This window comes from Indicator indicator, chromosome 28 (assembly GCF_027791375.1).
Source record: "Indicator indicator isolate 239-I01 chromosome 28, UM_Iind_1.1, whole genome shotgun sequence".
Classification (NCBI taxonomy): domain Eukaryota; kingdom Metazoa; phylum Chordata; class Aves; order Piciformes; family Indicatoridae; genus Indicator; species Indicator indicator.
Window position 1 is genome coordinate 11,751,113 of NC_072037.1, and position 17,224 is coordinate 11,768,336.

The 17,224-nt window shown below is 56.4% G+C and overlaps 1 protein-coding gene across 1 annotated transcript in view; it reads left to right on the forward strand.

Annotated features, from left to right (window-relative positions):
• Positions 1-17,224, forward strand: part of AK8 (adenylate kinase 8) — an 88,415-nt gene that overhangs the window by 36,813 nt on the left and 34,378 nt on the right. Inside the window, exon 11 of the mRNA XM_054393257.1 lies at positions 10,730-10,871. Coding sequence (XP_054249232.1) covers positions 10,730-10,871 — 142 coding nt within the window. The remainder of the gene's footprint in view (positions 1-10,729; positions 10,872-17,224) is intronic.

Sequence of the window (17,224 nt, forward strand, 5' to 3'; positions counted from 1 at the left end):
CCGTTTTCAAGGGCTGCTTTTTGGTGTAGCCTCTGAAAATACGTAGGTTTATATTTTATTATTATTTCTTTTTTCCTTCCTCCTCTCCTTATTCAAATTGGAGCCATTTTCAAGGGGTACTTTTTGCTGTAGCCTCTGAAAGTACACAGGTTTATTTATTATTTTTTTCTCCTCTCCTTATTCAAATTGGAGCCATTTTCAAGGGGTACTTTTTGCTGTAGCCTCTGAAAGTACACAGGTTTTTTTTTTTTTTTCTCCTCTCCTTATTCAAATTGGAAGCATTTTCAAGGGGTGCTTTTTGCTGTAGCCTCTGAAATTACATAGGTTTATTATTATTATTTCTTTTTTCCCCACCTCCTCTCCTTATTCAAATTGGAAGCATTTTCAAGGGGTGCTTTTTGCTGCAGCCTCTGAAATTACATAGGTTTATTATTATTATTTCTTTTTTCCCCACCTCCTCTCCTTATTCAAATTGGAAGCATTTTCAAGGGGTGCTTTTTGGTGTAGCCACTGAAAATACATAGGTTTATTATTATTATTATTATTATTATTATTATTATTATTATTATTTCTTCCCTCCCCCCCCCTTCCTCTCCTTATTTAAATTGCAACCACTTTCAAGGGGTGTATTTTGCTGTAGCCTCTGAAAGTTGGGGGAGGCAGGAGGGGGATCCCCTGGTGACTGTGATCAGAATCTCACTGCAAACACTTTTGAACGCTGAGACGATGATGGTTTGGTGTTTGTTTGTTTGTTTGTTTGTTTGTTTTGTATTAATTCTCCTCGCTAAGGCTGAAATAACAGATTGGACAATAGAGAAGCTTTACCTCTTTGTTTCCCAAACTTGCAAAAGAGTTGCAGAGTTGAAAGGCTGAGTAAATCTTTCGATCTGAGGGAGGTAAAGCTGAGCGTTATGCCTCGTTTTTAAGCAGCGCTGCAGCGGCGAGCTGTCTGAACATCGGAGAGAGAGAGAGAAAAAGAGAAAAGGAGAGAAAAAGAGAGAGAGAGAGACCCTTTGGGAGCTCCGTTGGTTTTCAGCAAGTCTTTGCATGCAGTGTGTTTGTACTAGCTGAAGCCAGCGCATGGCTCTCTAAATAATTTACAAGTTGATTAATAGACTCACATGGGTATAATTAGAAGAGGGAGAGACAGCAGCTCCAGTAACGGGTACAGTGCTTGGGGGAACTGGAGACTTTATTTTTATTTATTTATTTATTTATTTTAAAAAAGAAACTTTCTAGGGTGCTGGGCGTTTGAAGATAAGTTGGGAAGAGCTCAGTGCCTCTTCTCTTTTGAAGTGGAAATAGGACAGTTTGAATCCGTCGAGTTTAATTTTTCACAAGCTTTAGGGGGCCCTGCAGTGCAACTCCCTTTTTTATTATTGAAAAAAAAAAAAAAGAAAAAGAAAAGGGAGGGGAGGGGAGGAAAAAAAACCCAACACCTCTCTCCATTTTCTTTCTTTCTTTTTTTTTTTTACACACACACACAGAGCCCAAACAGCACCTAATAAACAAATTTTCTTTTCTGGTTTATTTTCAGTTCTTTTGTCACCATGCTGCTCAGCCTCTAGCTGCACCTCAATCACAGCCAGCCTGGGCAAACTTCCAGAGATATTTATGACTATACCACACTTTAATGTATGCATTTTTAAGGAACCTTCACCTCTGCTTGACAATGCTTTTGAAGTAGCTCCGTTTTTCAAGTCAAACTTTTGACTTTTCCTCTGGGACTGCTACAAAAGGGGTGGGAGGGGGGTATTTTTTAATGGAAAATAGGTAGGATTTTTGTTTTTTCCATTTTAATTTTCTTTTCCTACTAGGAGAAAATTGGTGGTCAAGAGAACAAACTAAAATTTACATCTCTCTTATTTTTCTGCTTGAGGTGTTTGTATTTTGATGAAAGATGGAAGGTTGTGGAATAGGAAGTTTTAGAGGAAGGCACATAGGCAATAAGTTCTCATCTTTCCTGAGTTTTCCTTTTTTTTTTTTTTTAATTATAGCTTGAATCACTCTGATGTGCTACTTTAGAGTCCCCTTTTCTTCTGTTTGAAAATCCAGAATGGATTTTTTCCCCCTAATTCTACACACCATGCAACAATCTAAATAGCTACATCTTGCTAACAGACATTCAGGGCTGGAGGAACACTGGGGAGACTCAAAGACTCTTTTAAAAGCTACTCCATTTAAGGGTAAAAAAATAAGAGTGTGGAGATACTGGAACAGGTTGCTCAGGGAGGTGGTGGATGCTCCCTTCCTGGAGGTGTTTTAAGGCCAGGTTGGATGGGACCTTGAGCAGCCTGGTTTAGTGGAAGGGGAGGTGGAACTAGATGAACTCTAAGGACCCTTCTAACCCAAACCATTCTATGAATCCATGTTTATCAGACCAAATGTATCCTTCTTGGATACTGTCACTGCCAAAAAAGGATTTTGTAGGCCAAATTCTGCCCTCTCACAAACCCCTAGTAGTTGAGAAATAAAGAGGAAATAGGGAACTTGGTTGATAATGGAAATGATGCTTCAAGTGGATTCCAACTGTGGTTGCTGTCTTGTGTCTATCTCTCTTCTCTCTGCAGAAGCTGAAGGACTAAAAAGTACTGCAGGCAGAAATTTTGTTCTTAGTTTTAGAATACTTCAGGTTGGAGACATACCTGTGAGGTCATTCAGAGTAGCTTTTGTCTTGCAGGTGGGTAAACAGAGGCAGAAAATCTCATTCAACCAGAGCCAAGCTGCTACCAGTGAGGGAGTGTGGGTGGAACCCAGGTGTGAGGACCTTGACCTTGGTGTCAGCACACTCCATCATCCTGTGACATGCTGATGGCCGGTGCCATTAGGCAGATACACAGAGAAAATGCCAGCATGGAGGGGTTGGGATTGGAGGAGAAAAGCTTTTTGTGTTTGTGGTGGTGTGATCCTCGATTTGGGATGAATTTCCAGTGCTAAATCTGAAAAGAGGTTGGAGCCAGGTAGGGGTAGGTGTCTTCTCCCTAGTGTCAGGTGATAAAATGAGAGGAAATGGCCTGAAATTGGGTCAGGGGGGAGCAATTTTTTGTACTGAAAGAGGGGTCAAGGATTGGAACAGATTGCCCAGGGAGGTGGTGGAGTCCCCATCCCTGGAGGAGTCCCCATCCCTGGAGGAGTCCCCATCCCTGGAGGAGTCCCCGAAACCTGTGGCCATGGCACTTGGGGACATGGTTTAATGGCCATGGTGGTGTTGGGTTGATGGTTGGACTGAATGATCTTGGAGGTCTTTTCCAACTGAAACAATTCTATGTAACAATTCTATGTTTCTATGAGAGGTGAAGCAGGGAAATGGGCAGGAATCTTCTGTAGCCTCTCAATGTGATTAGATGTAGATTCCTGCATGTGTGCAGAAGCCTGGTATGCTCCTTCAGCACGTGCTGCTGAAGGTCTTCATTGATCACATACCATCTGATCCATGATCTGGGATCCCACCTACTTAAAAAATGTCATCACTTGCTCTTTAATGCACCTCATTCCTGTGTGAAATTACTAAAAGCCTCCCGAAAAAAGGGGGTTCCAATATATTCAAAGAGAGAAAAATATTTTAAGTGTGGCAATGAGATATTTTGTTCTTGATTTTAGTGCATTTAAACGACTATCCCAATTAGGGGAAGCCACTCTCGGCAGTGCCTGGTGTGGAAAATGGGTGATTGGAAACTAATTCAGTGTTCTTTTTCCATCCGATGACATCACCGACTGCTCGCTACGGCGCTTGCCAGCTGCCGTGTCCCCGCCGGTATTTGCTGCCTCCACATAGCTCCAAAACTCAGACTCCTTCCGGTGTACCGTAGCAGCCTGGCGCTCTCCGTGACTCGGAACCCCTAAACAGTTCTCCGGTGCGATCTGATTTGGGGTGAATCCCCGAGATTTCGGTGGTGTGTTGTTCCGCGCTGCAGCGGAGGCTGCTTGGTGCTGCTGCTTCTCACCGAGTCGCTACCAGTCGGCGCCGTGCCCTCTGTGACCGCCAGGTGGCGGTAAAGAACCAGCTACGAAGCGGCAGCACGGCCGAGCAAAGCCGAAGAGGGCCGAGCCGGTCTCCGGGGAGGGAGGGAATGGTCCCTTTCGCCCTGCTGCATCACAGCAGGACTGGGTGGTTTCTGCCACTCCGCTCTGCTTGAAGACGCTTTTGAGCAATAGTTTATTCTTTACCATAAACAAAATTGGCCTGTCTGCAGAAATCCGGCCTGGTTGCATCAATCCAGCTTGTTGGCAGGATGAAATTAACGTGCTGATCAAGCTTACAGGGTGGGGTAAAACCCTGCTAAATCAGCCGGTCAAAAGGAGTGGGTGCAACCTCTGGGTGCCTGGAGGTGGGCAAGGAAATGGAATATTTCTATGAAGGACCCAAAATAAAATGACCTGTTGTGAGACAAGGTCATCAAGCCCAACACCACAATGCCTACTAAACCATGTTCCAAGGTGCTATGTCTATGTGCTTTTGAACACCCCCAGACATGGTGACTCCACCACCTCCCTGGGCAGCCTGTTCCAATCCCTGAGCACTCTTGCACCGAGGAAATTTTTCCTAGTATCCAACCTAAACCTCCCCAGGTACAATTTGAGGCAGTTTCCTCTCATGCTATCACCTGTTATTATGGAGAAGACTCTGACCCCTACCTCACTCCAACCTCCTTTCAGGGAGTTATAGAGAGCTGAGGTCTTCCCTCATCCTCTTTTTCTCCAGACTAAAAAATCCTGGATCCCTCAGATGCTGCTCAGAAGTTCTCCAGACCCTTCTCCTTATTTTCCAGACCCTTCACCAGCTTCGTTGCCCTTCTCTAGACATGCTCCAGATGTTGTTCTTGGAGTGAGTGGCCCAAAACTGAGTCTAATATTCAAGGTGTGGCTTCACCAGTGCCCAGTACAGGGGAACGATCACTTCCCTTGTCCAGCTGGCCACACTATTTCTGAATAACACAGAGTTACAGAGCAGTAAGATAAACAAACCTCCAGCTCTGCTAAATTTGGGGTTGACAGGACAATGCAGGCAAGGAGCCTGTGGCAGTAGCTTGTACTCTGGGCAAGATGTTAACTGTCAAGTCCTGGGATCAGGCCTCAGGCATCTGAATGAGCTGTGCAAATCTTCAGACCCAGCTTAAAAACCACCTCTGAGAGAAGGCTGAGGGGTGGATGGACAGTGCTGTCAGCAGGAACTGGAGCTTCTGAGGGCACAAAGCTGACAATTCTTACCTGCTCATGCATTTGTGCCATGCTTAGAGTGGAGGTTTTGTAGTTTGGGGAAGTGAGTCAATACCCTTCAAAAGCCTGGTTTAAAAGGGGCGTCTATGGAGCAGGAATTGATTTCAATATGATAATTGTACCCCTCGGAGTGCTGACAGCACTGAAGCTATTGGAGAACAGTGCTCTGTAATCTCTCAAGTAGTGATTTTTGCCTTTCAGCCTCTGCCTTTAATGTTCTGCTACTTTTGTCCTGAGCAGATGGTATGATTTTGTCAACTGATTGCCTGATAGGGATTTCTATTAGTCCTGCAGATCTATGGCTTGGGGAAGAGCTAATGGGCCACACTCCTGTGAGTTTCAGGAGGAAGTTCTTTTCATGAAGGAGCACCTTAGAGTTGTGAAAAACCTTTGAAGCTCTGGGAAGCAAATTTATTTTTTAAATGATCTGCTGGATGGTGCTGATTGACAGGCCTGGAGATAGAAAACTTCTGGGTGTCCAGGCAGCAGTTCCAGCAGGAACAGCAAGCACTTTAAGCCTCTGTTCCCTGCCTGATCATACCCCTGAATTGATTAGATCACTCCCTAGGTCCACAGCTGCTAATTCAGCTGTGTAGTCTAGACCATTAACACGGTGGAGACAGGCTGGGAGATAAAGGAGCTAGGCTGTGTGGTATGGAGGTTAGGCAGGACTGTATGCATGAATGAACCACCTTGCTGCACAGAGCTGGCTGTGGCCTCATTCTGCCATGTCTGCCATTTCTGAGGTTCACTGTGACTTTGGTCCCCAGCTACCTATAGTGGTCTCAGCACAGGGCATCACTGGAGCTCAGCAGCTCTGCAGCATTACCTCTGAGGGATGAATTTTCCTCCTGCACCTCGATTTCTGGCTTTAATAGAGATGTGCTTCCACATTACCTAATCTGGATATCTCTTTGTAGCACATTGTAATTTTTACAAGAAACTTACCTTTGGATTCCTCTAGTGATAAAGTAAAACCTCTCCAGAGCCTCATTTCCCCACCTTCCAGACTTGGAAACTCACAGAAGCTTATGTTGAAAAGGAATTGATTATTCAAAGCTCTCGTGCTTCATAATCTACTTAAAACATGTAGATTGAGTGTCTCATCAGAGAAGCTCCACATTTCACTTTGCTCTGGAGCCCTTTGGGTCATGTGCTTAAGGCCAGGAGACCTCTGGCTGGTTACTTACCAACTGTGTGCCCCTCCAATTACAGGTTATTAATTTGCTTTACATTCAAGAGACAGTTCCACATGAGTGAAAAGGAATCCTGTACTGCAGAGCCCTTCATTACCTACTCTGTCTGAACCACAGCAAAATAAGAATGATACTGATTTCTTTCTTCTTTTCATTTTTTTATTTGTTGGGGTTTTTTTTCCCCTTACTTCTGGTCTGTGGAAGATGTTTTACAGTTTTAATGCAGCTGTTTTAAGTGTGCCTGTTCCCATTCAAGGGCAGCTGATGTACTTTGTAATGCCACTGAACAGCCACCCAGCTCTGTTCCCCCATTGTATGGCAGTGATAGGTGTGTTTGCTAATCAAGAGGAGAGCAGAGCTTGCTGTCTGACTTGTTTATGTTTTATTTCTCACAGTCAGGCTTTAGAGGGAGGCACAGAAAATATGTAAGCATCTCTATTATTCAGTGATGTACAGCAGTGTACAAACCATCTGAAGGGTGTTGCTGATACCTCCTAGTCAGTCACTGCTGAAGCTGGGAAGGTGCCAGGGTCACCACACAGCCCCAGGACTATTCAGAATACCCCAAACCTGACATAGGAGCAGAGATTGATAGAATGGGTTGGCTTGAAAGGCAGCTGAAAGTTCATCCAGTTCCAATCCCCCCACCATGGGCAGGGACACCTCCCTCCCACCAGCCCAGGTTGTTCAAGACCTCATCCAGCCTGACCTTGAACATCTCCAGGGAGAGGGCAGCCACAACCTCCCTGGGCAGCCTGTGCCAGTGTCTCCCCACCCTCACTGTCAAGAATTTCTTGCTAATCTCCAGTCTAAATCTTCAGAATCAGGCAGTAATGTGTGCTGAGCCCCAAAGCTACACCCAGGTACCACCTTTCTCAAGCCTCTAACATTACTAACCTGGAAAAAAAAATGCATTCACAGAGACAGGCCATTAGAGAAATTGTTAATCAACTGTCACTGCATCTTGATTTATTTGTGATGGCTTCAGTTTTGTTCAGAAATAGTGAGCAAAGTGGTGGATTTCAATCAGCAGGGTTCACAGAAAGCCTGTGGGGAGTGAGCAGATCAGGGAGATGCTGCTTGTTGATTTTCTTACAGGCTGCACTGTTTCTCCTCCCCCTAAGCGGAGTGGGAGCAATTTGGCCCCTGGAACTGGAGAATCTCCTGTGATGTGCTGGAAGCTCAGCAGCCTGGTGTCCACCAGATTTATTTCTCCATCCCATTCCTGGGACTTTCAGCCTCTGCCCTGGTTCCCTGCTCCTCTCACCGGGATGGCAGCTCTGGCAGGATCCTGCCTTAGCACAGTTTTACTCATGGCTTTGTAGGTTTTATCCCAATCCTTTGCAAAACTGTTTTGAGCATTTGGAAAAATGTTTCCCACTCCCCCCCAAATCCTGTAATTTGGCATCTTTGTAAATCCATGCTCATGGTCCCAGTAGGAACTGTGATAAAACATCATGCATCGAGACAGAAAAGTTTAATGCTGCAGCCAGAAATCCAGGAGTACAGGAAAATTCCACTTGGTTTTGTATGGAAAACATTTTGGGCAAAGAGAAAGGGGAATTTTTTATTCCTTTTTTTTTTTTTTTTATTCCCTACTGGGATACCTTGGGGTTATTTATGTTATTTCTTATAACCTAGAGGTTGGGGGGAGCAAAAAGTGCCCTGAAATTCTCCTGTTATCCCCTCTCTGCCTGCCTGCAGCTCAGGTTTTAGGTGGAGAAGCCTCATCTGTCTGATGACATTTCTGCCTGCTGCTGCTCCACCATCGTGGAGTTAATTTTATGAATCCCTTTTTTTAAACAGAATGCTTGGGTTTGCATTGTCATTCTGCTCCCTGTCAACCCCCTGGCTTTATTCCATTCCTTTTTCTTTCTTTCTTTTTTTTTTTTTTTTTTTTAATTCTGTCAGCAGATGGAGAATATTACTCTCCTTAACTTGTGGGGTTTTTTCTCTTTGTGTGTGTGTGTTTTTTTTTTTTCCCCCCATATCATGTGAAGTGGATATCCTCAATTAATACTCTAATCTGTTTCCTCATTAATTCCCTGTGGTTTCCCCTCCCTGTTTGGTTTGGTTTTTTTTTTTTTTTGTTGGTTTTTGGTTTTTTTTGTTTTTTTTTTTTTTTTTTGCTGGGTACACTGAGTCCTGAGTGCAGTTCTGTAAACTCAATACATTTAAAGATTCTTTAAAGGAGCAGCCACGAATTTCATGACAGAGGAGCAGGTCCTTAGGAAAGAGGAAATTTCAGGGAGCAAACGGATTCGTTTCTTGGAGTTTCAAACCTGTTTATAGCCGGGGTGTAAATGTGCTCTGCTAATAATATACTCCACTAAAAAAAAAAAAAAAAAAAAACAACCACAAACAGCAAACCCAGGCAGGTTGCTGTCAGCTCACCCTCAAGTGAATTGCTTTGTTAGACATGTGACACACACGCCCTGCTACCAGCACTTCTTGTGGTGTTTTCATATGCAGATGCGATGGCAGGGTGGGTATCAAAACGTCCGCCAGCCGGGATGGGGATTTATGGAGCGGGTTTTGCCGTCACTTGTTTCCAGCAGAGGCAACAGTGGGTCAGCCAAGCTGTGCAGATACACAGAGGGGCTTCTCATTGCCCCCTGAAAAGGGTTCACAGGGTGTTAGGGATTGGAAGGGACCTCCGGAGATCATCCAGTCCAACCCTCTGCCAGAGCAGGAGCATAGAATCCAGCACAGGTCACACAGATGGGGCTGGAAAGTCTCCAGAGAAGGAGACTCCACAACCTCTCTGGGGAGCCTGTTCCAGTGCTCTGTGACCCTCCCAGTGAGGTGGAACCTCCTGTGCTGGAGTTTCTATCCCTTGCCCCTTGTCCCTTTGGTTTTGGCTGCTTTTTTGGGGAGAAGCTGGAGGTGATTTCTCTGACCTTTCTTGGGGGTTATTTGCTGCTAAGCTCAACACGTTGCAAGGGAACTTGGAAAATTCAGAGTTGCTTTGCTGAACTGTTGAATTCTACTGAAAAAAAAAATAAAATCAAAGATGCTACAATGTTAAGGGGGAACTTTAGCCTAGGTCCTGACTGCAAAGACTGAAAGTAAAATAAATTGCCATTGGATGCAAAAGGGAAATAATGCTAAGGTCAACAGAATTCATTGAATTGCTGATGGAAATATAGAGCAGAGGCATCAAGAGTTCTTTTTCTGTCTCTTTTTTCTCTTCTGTTGCTTCTGCTTGCATCTTTCCTCTCTCTTCCATGGCCTTGCCAGGGGTATCTCTGTTTTGACTACTGTGTGAGGTAATGGAAAAGAGGGAGGGAGTGGGGAAGGAGGTGAAGAGTCCCCTGGATCCTTCCAGTGGGGTCTGAGGAGTTTCTGAGTTGTTTTTAAGTTGTAAATATATCTATATTGTACTTGTGTTGTATGCTTTGTACACACTCATTGCATTTCATGTTTCCAGATTTTAGTTTGCTTGTAAACAGAGCTTCATTTGCTTCCATCCCAGACTGAGCTGCTCTGGCAAATTTATTTTGGGGGTAGTTTTCACCACAAAGAAATACCAAGATCCCTAAGTTTTAAGTATCTTGACTGAAATATTTTCCTTGATGAAGGATTTACCTCCTTGCCCCCTCTGTCCCCTGAAATAGAATTTTAGCAGCTGCACAGTAATTGTAATCCCAGTCAGCACCTCGCTGGTGTTCTCTCTTTGCCCTAAAGACAAATAATAATAGAGGAAAGAGAACTTTCATCTGTAAAATTAGGGAGTTGTCAATGCAGTAATTACAGCAGTTGAAATGCATTTTGGAAGTTTATTTTCAGTTATAAAAGCTTCAAGCCTTTGGGCAAATTGGAGAAATATCTCCTCTAGCCCTGCTGTGGCAGAGCCATTAGCACCTGCAAAGTTGAAACACGGCAAGCTGCAGCAATTTCTTCCCTGTTTTAGGATTTCTTTGACACAAGCCAGGTCATTATTTTTGCATTTTGATAGGATTGTGTCACAGGCTTCACTGTGACATCAGCCCAGCGTGGCTGGGAGACTAAAAAGGATGTGGCAAAAATGAGGTAGGCGTCAGGGTTTTCACCAAGTGGCTTTGTTGAAGTCCTACAGCTCCTTGTGTGCTGGCATGGGGAGGGAGGGGTGGGGGTTAGAGGGCAGCACAGCAAACACCCAAAAGTCAACAGTAACTCCTCTCTCCAAATTCCCTCAGTCACAAAGGGGCAGAACTCTTTGTGTTTTAGTCCCTGGAGCAGGCTGAGCAGCAGCAGCAGCAGCAGAGGAAGTGTGCATCCTCCCTAATTGCTGAGGCAGCGTGCAGGCTAAATGTCATCTTCTGACTCCTCTGCAGTCCCAGACAAGCTCGTTATGAAGATGCTGGCACCACGCCTCCACTCCCTAGACTGCATGACCAATGGCTGGGTGCTCTCTGGCTTCCCAAGAGACATAGAGCAGGGAGAAGAGCTGCAGAAAGCACACCTGATTCCAAACAGGTAAGAGAGGAAATGCAGCAATCACGACGGGAGAGAGATGAAAACAAAACAAACCCAAAATGTGTTGATGGCAAGGGACAGCTCCTTGGTGACATGGGAGAGGCTGTTGCATCCTATTTCTTTATTCCTTCCTCAGCTAGCAAAGGGGTCTTGCTCCATGGAGAGTAGGAAATAGAGAGTTGGCCTTACAAATCCTCCAGATGGCCAACCTGTGGGAGAGAGGTTTGTTCTTCTGCTTATTTGTTTGAGTTGCCTCTGAAGGCAAACCATGAGAAGTGGATTAAAGTTTGGATTCTGTGTTTTTATTGGCAGGAGGAGGAGGTGGTGGTGGTGGGGTGGGACCTACATCTTCTTTCTTTAGCATTGGCATAATATCCTGGAGCTGTATTAGTACTGCAAGGAGCTCATTATGAGACTTTTGGGGGTTTGTGCCGTAATTAAAAACAACCTGAGGATGATATTTTTATGTGAGCTCTAATGAAGTGCTTCCAAAGGCAATATAAGGGAAATGAGCATCAAAAGACAACTCTTAGGACTGCCAGGCAAATCAAATGGAGTTACTCCTTCCAGCTGGTCCAAGGGTGGTGAGGATTTGAAATGCTGCTGTATTCCCCAAAGCTGAGAGACTTCACTTTGCTTCTGAGAGGCTTCACCTTGCTTCTCTGAGGCTTCCTGGGCCAGGCCATACCACTGGTTGACACAGTGCCCATTCCAAGGGCATACATTGGGAATTTGTAGGCTTTATGCTTCCAGGAAGCTGCTGCTTCTCTTAAAACTAGTAGTAGGAAAGGTGTATTGCACATATAAGGGTTTAAGTTGGCAAAGTTACTCTTCTTTTGTCTTCTTTGTGGCTGCTCTCCATCCGGTCCCCCAACAGGGTATAGTGGAAAGATGTAAAAGGGTAAGATGGAGTTGGGGAGAGAAAAGAGGAGAGTGAAAAGGGAGGGAGCTAGCAGTTGGGCCATCAAGGTCTAAAATTGAAAGTTTTTGAAAACAGCACAGCTTTATTTATTCAAAGTAAGACCAGATACACCTTAAACAGGAAAAAAAAAGGGAGAAAGATTAGATCCAGTTAAAAAAACATTTCCCATGGATTATTCTTCATGTGCAGGTAGAAGGTGGGTCCCAAAACCTGTGTCTGAGTGCCTGAGCTGAGTGTGAATGAATGCTCAAGTGTATGCCATCAGTTCCTTTGCAGGATGGAGACCTCAGCAAGTGAGGAAGAACAACTCCTTGTAAAATGGGATGTGTGGCAATTTGCTACTGGTCCATTTGCTCAGGCTTTATTTTCTTTAAAGAGCTCTGCACAGTCACAGCCCAGGCAAGAATTTGGCCCCTCCTGTTTTGTACAGGGATTGAAGGGAAGGGACAAAAATAGACTTCATGCTACCTGATTGATTTTTTTGGAGCTGCTGGTTTCCATGAAACTGAAGGAGGAGGCATATAAGGGAGAGAGGGTGATTATAAACAAAAGGACATATTGCAGCATGGGATAGCAGGGCAGTAATTCAGCTTCAGTTGTGATGCTGGTTATAAAACACTATCTGCAGAGGTGGTGTTTCTGACACCAGGAGGGGAAGCTGATAGAATTATAGCCTTGAAATCAGGCTGGGAATAGGATGGAGAAATCTATAAATCAGACACAGAACAATCTGCAAAGTCTCATTTTTAGGAGGGCTCAGTTGATGAAATTAGATTAAAATAAATTTACATATATATCAAGTTTATTATTAAAATCCAGTCACATCAGGAGCCAAAATTATTTGTGAAGGAGCCAGTTACTCTGTGTTTTGAACCCAAAGTAGACCTCTTTGGCTGATCAGAACACAGAGTTATTGTCTGCTTGTCAAGTCACAAATCTATTCCTTAGAGCTAATAAATGGTTAGTGTTCAAATCCTATGTTTTATCTGACTCCCACCTCATAAAGCTGGCCCACAGAATACTAAATTATACAGCATTGAGCAGGATCAGTCTCCTGACTCCTCCATCTTATGGAAAGAAAAAAAAACAAACCTAGTAATTGATGGGAGAAAAGAAGGAAAATAAAGTTATTTGAAAACAAACAAAATGGGCTATAAAGTTTCTTAAAATGTAATAATAAAAAAGAACCCAAACCAAACCCTCATACAACATCAGGCAAAGAACTGGCCTGGAACAAGGAGCAAAGAATTCATTTTCCACTGAGAAAAAGTAAAGCCTCCCTCCCTTCCCTTCCTCCCTCCTCCCCTCTTCCCTTCCTCCCCTCCTCCCCCTCTTCCCTTCCTCCCTCCGCCCCTCTTCTCCCTTCCTCCCCCTCCCCTCTTCCCTTCCCCCCCTCCCCCTCCCCTCTCCCTCCCCCCTCCCTCCTCTCCCCCTCCTGCACCCTCCCTCTCCCCCTCCCCCCTCCCCCCCCTCTCCCCGCCTCCCCCCCCCCCCCCACCCCCTCCACCCCCACTCCCCTTCCCCCCCCGCCCCCATGCCCCCCCCCCCCTCCCCCCCTCCCCCCCCCCCCCCCCCCCCCCCTCCTCCCCCCGCCCCCCCCCCCCCCTCCCCCCCCCCCCCCCGCCCCCTCCCCCCCCCCCCCACCCTACCCCCCTCCCCTCCCGCCCCCTCCCTTGCCCCCCCCCCCCCTCCCCCCCTCCCCCCCCCCCCCTCCTCCCTCCCCCCCCCTTCCCTCCCCCCCCTCCCCCCCTCCCCTCCCCCGCCCCTTCCCCCTCCCCCCCCCCCCTCCCCCTCTCCCCCCCCCCCGCCCCCCCCCCCCCCCCCCCCCCCCCCCCCCCCCCCCCCCCCCCCCCCCCCCCCCCCGCCCCCCCCCCCCCCCCCCCCCCGCCCCCCCCCCCCCCCCCCCCCCCCCCCCCCCCGCCCCCCCCCCCCCCCCCCCCCCCCGCCCCCCCCCCCCCCCGCCCCCCCCCCCGCCCCCCCCCCCCCCCCCCCCCCCCCCCCCCCCGCCCCCCCCCCCCCCCCGCCCCCCCCCGCCCCCCCCCCCCCCCCCCCCCCCCCCCCCCCCCCCCGCCCCCCCCCCCCCCCCCCCCCCCCGCCCCCCCCCCCCCCCCCCGCCCCCCCCCCCCCCCCCCCCCCCCCCCGCCCCCCCGCCCCCCCCCCCCCCCGCCCCCCCCCCCCCCCGCCCCCCCCCCCCCCCCCCCCCCCGCCCCCCCCGCCCCCCCCCCCCCCCCCCGCCCCCCCCCCCCCCCCCCCCCCCCCCCCCCCGCCCCCCCCCCCCCCCCCCGCCCCCGCCCCCCCCCCCCCCCCCCCCCCCCCCCCCCCCCCCCCGCCCCCCCCCCCGCCCCCCCCCCCCCCCCCCCCGCCCCCCCCCCCCCCCCCCCCCCCCGCCCCCCCCCCCCCCCCCCCCCCCCCCCCCCCCCGCCCCCCCCCCCCCCGCCCCCCCCCCCCCCCCCCCCGCCCCCCCCCCCCCCCCCCCCCCCCCCGCCCCCCCCCCCCCCCGCCCCCCCGCCCCCCCCCCCCCCCCCCCGCCCCCCCCCCCCCGCCCCCCCCCCCCCCCCCCCCCCCCCGCCCCCCCCCCCCCCCCCGCCCCCCCCCCCGCCCCCCCCCCCCGCCCCCCCCCCCCCCCGCCCCCCCGCCCCCCCCCCCCCCCCCCCCCCGCCCCCCCCCCCCCCCCCCCCCCCGCCCCCCCCCCCCCCCCCCCCCCCCCCCGCCCCCCCCCCCCCCCCCGCCCCCCCCCCCCCGCCCCCCCCCCCCCGCCCCCCCCCCGCCCCCCCCCCCCCCCCCGCCCCCCCCCCCCGCCCCCCCCCCCCCCCCCCGCCCCCCCCCCCCGCCCCCCCCCCCCCCCCCCCCCCCCCGCCCCCCCCCCCCCCCCCCCCGCCCCCCCCCCCCCCCCCCCCCCCCCCCCCCCCCCGCCCCCCCCGCCCCCCCCCCCCCCCCCCCCCCGCCCCCCCCCCCCCCCCCCCCCCCGCCCCCCCCCCCCGCCCCCCCCCCCCGCCCCCCGCCCCCCCCCGCCCCCCCCCCCCCCCCCCCCCGCCCCCCCCCCCGCCCCCCCCCCGCCCCCCCCCCCCGCCCCCCCCCCCCCCCCCCCCCCCCGCCCCGCCCCCCCCCCCCCCCCCCCCGCCCCCCCCCCCCGCCCCCCCCCCCCCCGCCCCCCCCCCCCCCGCCCCCCGCCCCCCCCCCCCCCCGCCCCCCCCCCGCCCCCCCCCCCCCCCCCCCGCCCCCCCCCCCCCCCCCCCCCCCCCCCCGCCCCCCCCCCCCCCCCCCCCCCCCCCCCCCCCCGCCCCCCGCCCCCCCCCCCCCCCCCCGCCCCCCCCCCCCCCCCCCCCCCGCCCCCCCCCCCCCCCCGCCCCCCCGCCCCCCCCCCCCCCCCCCCCCCCCCCCGCCCCCCCCCCCCCCCCCCCCCCCCCCCCCCCCGCCCCCCCCCCCCCCCCCCCGCCCCCCCCCCCCCGCCCCCCCGCCCCCCCCCCCCCCCCCGCCCCCCCCCCCGCCCCCCCCCCCCCGCCCCCCCGCCCCCCCCCCCCCCCCGCCCCCCCCCCCCCCCCCCCGCCCCCCCCGCCCCCCCCCCCCCCCCCCCCGCCCCCCCCCGCCCCCCCCCCCCCCCCCCGCCCCCCCCCCCCCGCCCCCCCCCCCCCGCCCCCCCCCCCCCCCCCCCCCCCCCCCCCCCGCCCCCCCCCCCCCCCCCCCCCCGCCCCCCCCCCCCCCCCCCCCCCGCCCCCCCCCCCCCCCCCCCCCCCGCCCCCCCCCCGCCCCCCCCGCCCCCCCCCCCCCCCCCCCCCCCCCCCCCCCCCCGCCCCGCCCCCCGCCCCCCCCCCCCCCCCCCCCGCCCCCCCCCCCCCCCGCCCCCCCCCCCCGCCCCCCCCCCCCCCCCCCCGCCCCCCCCCCGCCCCCCCCCCCCCCCCCCCCGCCCCCCCCCCCGCCCCCCCCCCCGCCCCCCGCCCCCCCCCCCCCCCCGCCCCCCCCCGCCCCCCCCCCCCCCCCCGCCCCCCCCCCCCGCCCCCCCGCCCCCCCCCCCCCCGCCCCCCCCCGCCCCCCCGCCCCCCCCCCCCCCCCCCCGCCCCCCCCCGCCCCCCCCCCCCCCCCCCGCCCCCCCCCCCGCCCCCCCCCCCCCGCCCCCCCCCCCCCGCCCCCCCCGCCCCCCCCGCCCCCCCCCCCCGCCCCCCCCCCCCCGCCCCCCCCCCCCGCCCCCCCCCCCCCCCCGCCCGCCCCCCCCCCCCCCCCGCCCCGCCCCCCCCCCCCCCCCCCCCCCCCCCCCCCCCCCCCCCCCCCCCCCCCCCCGCCCCCCCCCCCCCCCCCCCCCCCCCCCCCGCCCGCCCCCCCCCCCCGCCCCCCCCCGCCCCCCCCCCCCCCCCCCCCCCCCCCCCCCCCGCCCCCCCCCCGCCCCCCCCCCCCCCCCCGCCCCCCCCCCGCCCCCCCCCCCCCCCCCCCCCGCCCCCCCCCCCCCCGCCCCCCCCCCCCCCCCCCGCCCCCCCCCCCCCCCCGCCCCCCCCGCCCCCCCCCCCCGCCCCCCCCCCCCCCCCGCCCCCCCCCCCCCCCCCCCCGCCCCCCCCCCCCCCCCCCCCCGCCCCCCCCGCCCCCCCCCCCCCCCCCCCCCCCCCCCCCCCCGCCCCCCCCCCCCCCGCCCCCCCCCCCCCCCCCCCCCCCCCCCCCCCGCCCCCCCCGCCCCCCCCCCCCCCCGCCCCCCCCCCCCCCCCCCCCGCCCCCCCCCCCCCGCCCCCGCCCCCCCCCCCCCCCCCCCCCGCCCCCCCCCGAGCCCCCCCCCCCCCCCGCCCGCCCACCCCCCCGCGCCCCCCGCCCCCCGCCCACCCGCCGGCCCGTCCCTCCGCCCACACCCCCCGCCCCCCCCCCCCCCCCCCCCCCCCTCACGCCCCCCCCCCGCCCCCCCGGCCCGGGGGCCCCCCCCCCCCGCCCCCCCCCCCCCCCGCCCCGCCGCGCCCGCCCCCCCCCCCCCGCCCACGGGCCTGCCCCCCGCCCCGCCCCCCCCGCCCCCCGCGCCCCCCCCCCCTCGCCCGCTCCCCGGGCCGGCCCCGCCCGGCCCCCCGCCCACCCCGCCACCCCCCGCGTCCCGCCGACCCTCCCGACCGCCCCCCCCCCCCCCCGCCCGGCCGCCCCCGCCCCCCCCCCCCCCCCCCCCCCCCCCCCCCCTGCCCCCCTCCCCCCCTCCTCCCCCCCCCCACACCCCACCACCTCCCCCCCCCACCCCCGCCCGCGCGCCCGCCCCCCCACCACCCCCACACCCCCCCCCCCACTGCCCGGCCCCCCCCAACACCCCGCCCACCTCCTCCTCCCCTCCGTAGGTGGGTTTGGGGTTGGCCTTTGGGTTCGGTTGATGCGGTCTGTTAGATGTGTCATGGGGTGTACGCGCCGTCCAGGGGGAGGTCTGCTATACCACTGGGGGTCTGGCATGCGTGTTTCTCGTTCCCATAATTACCTA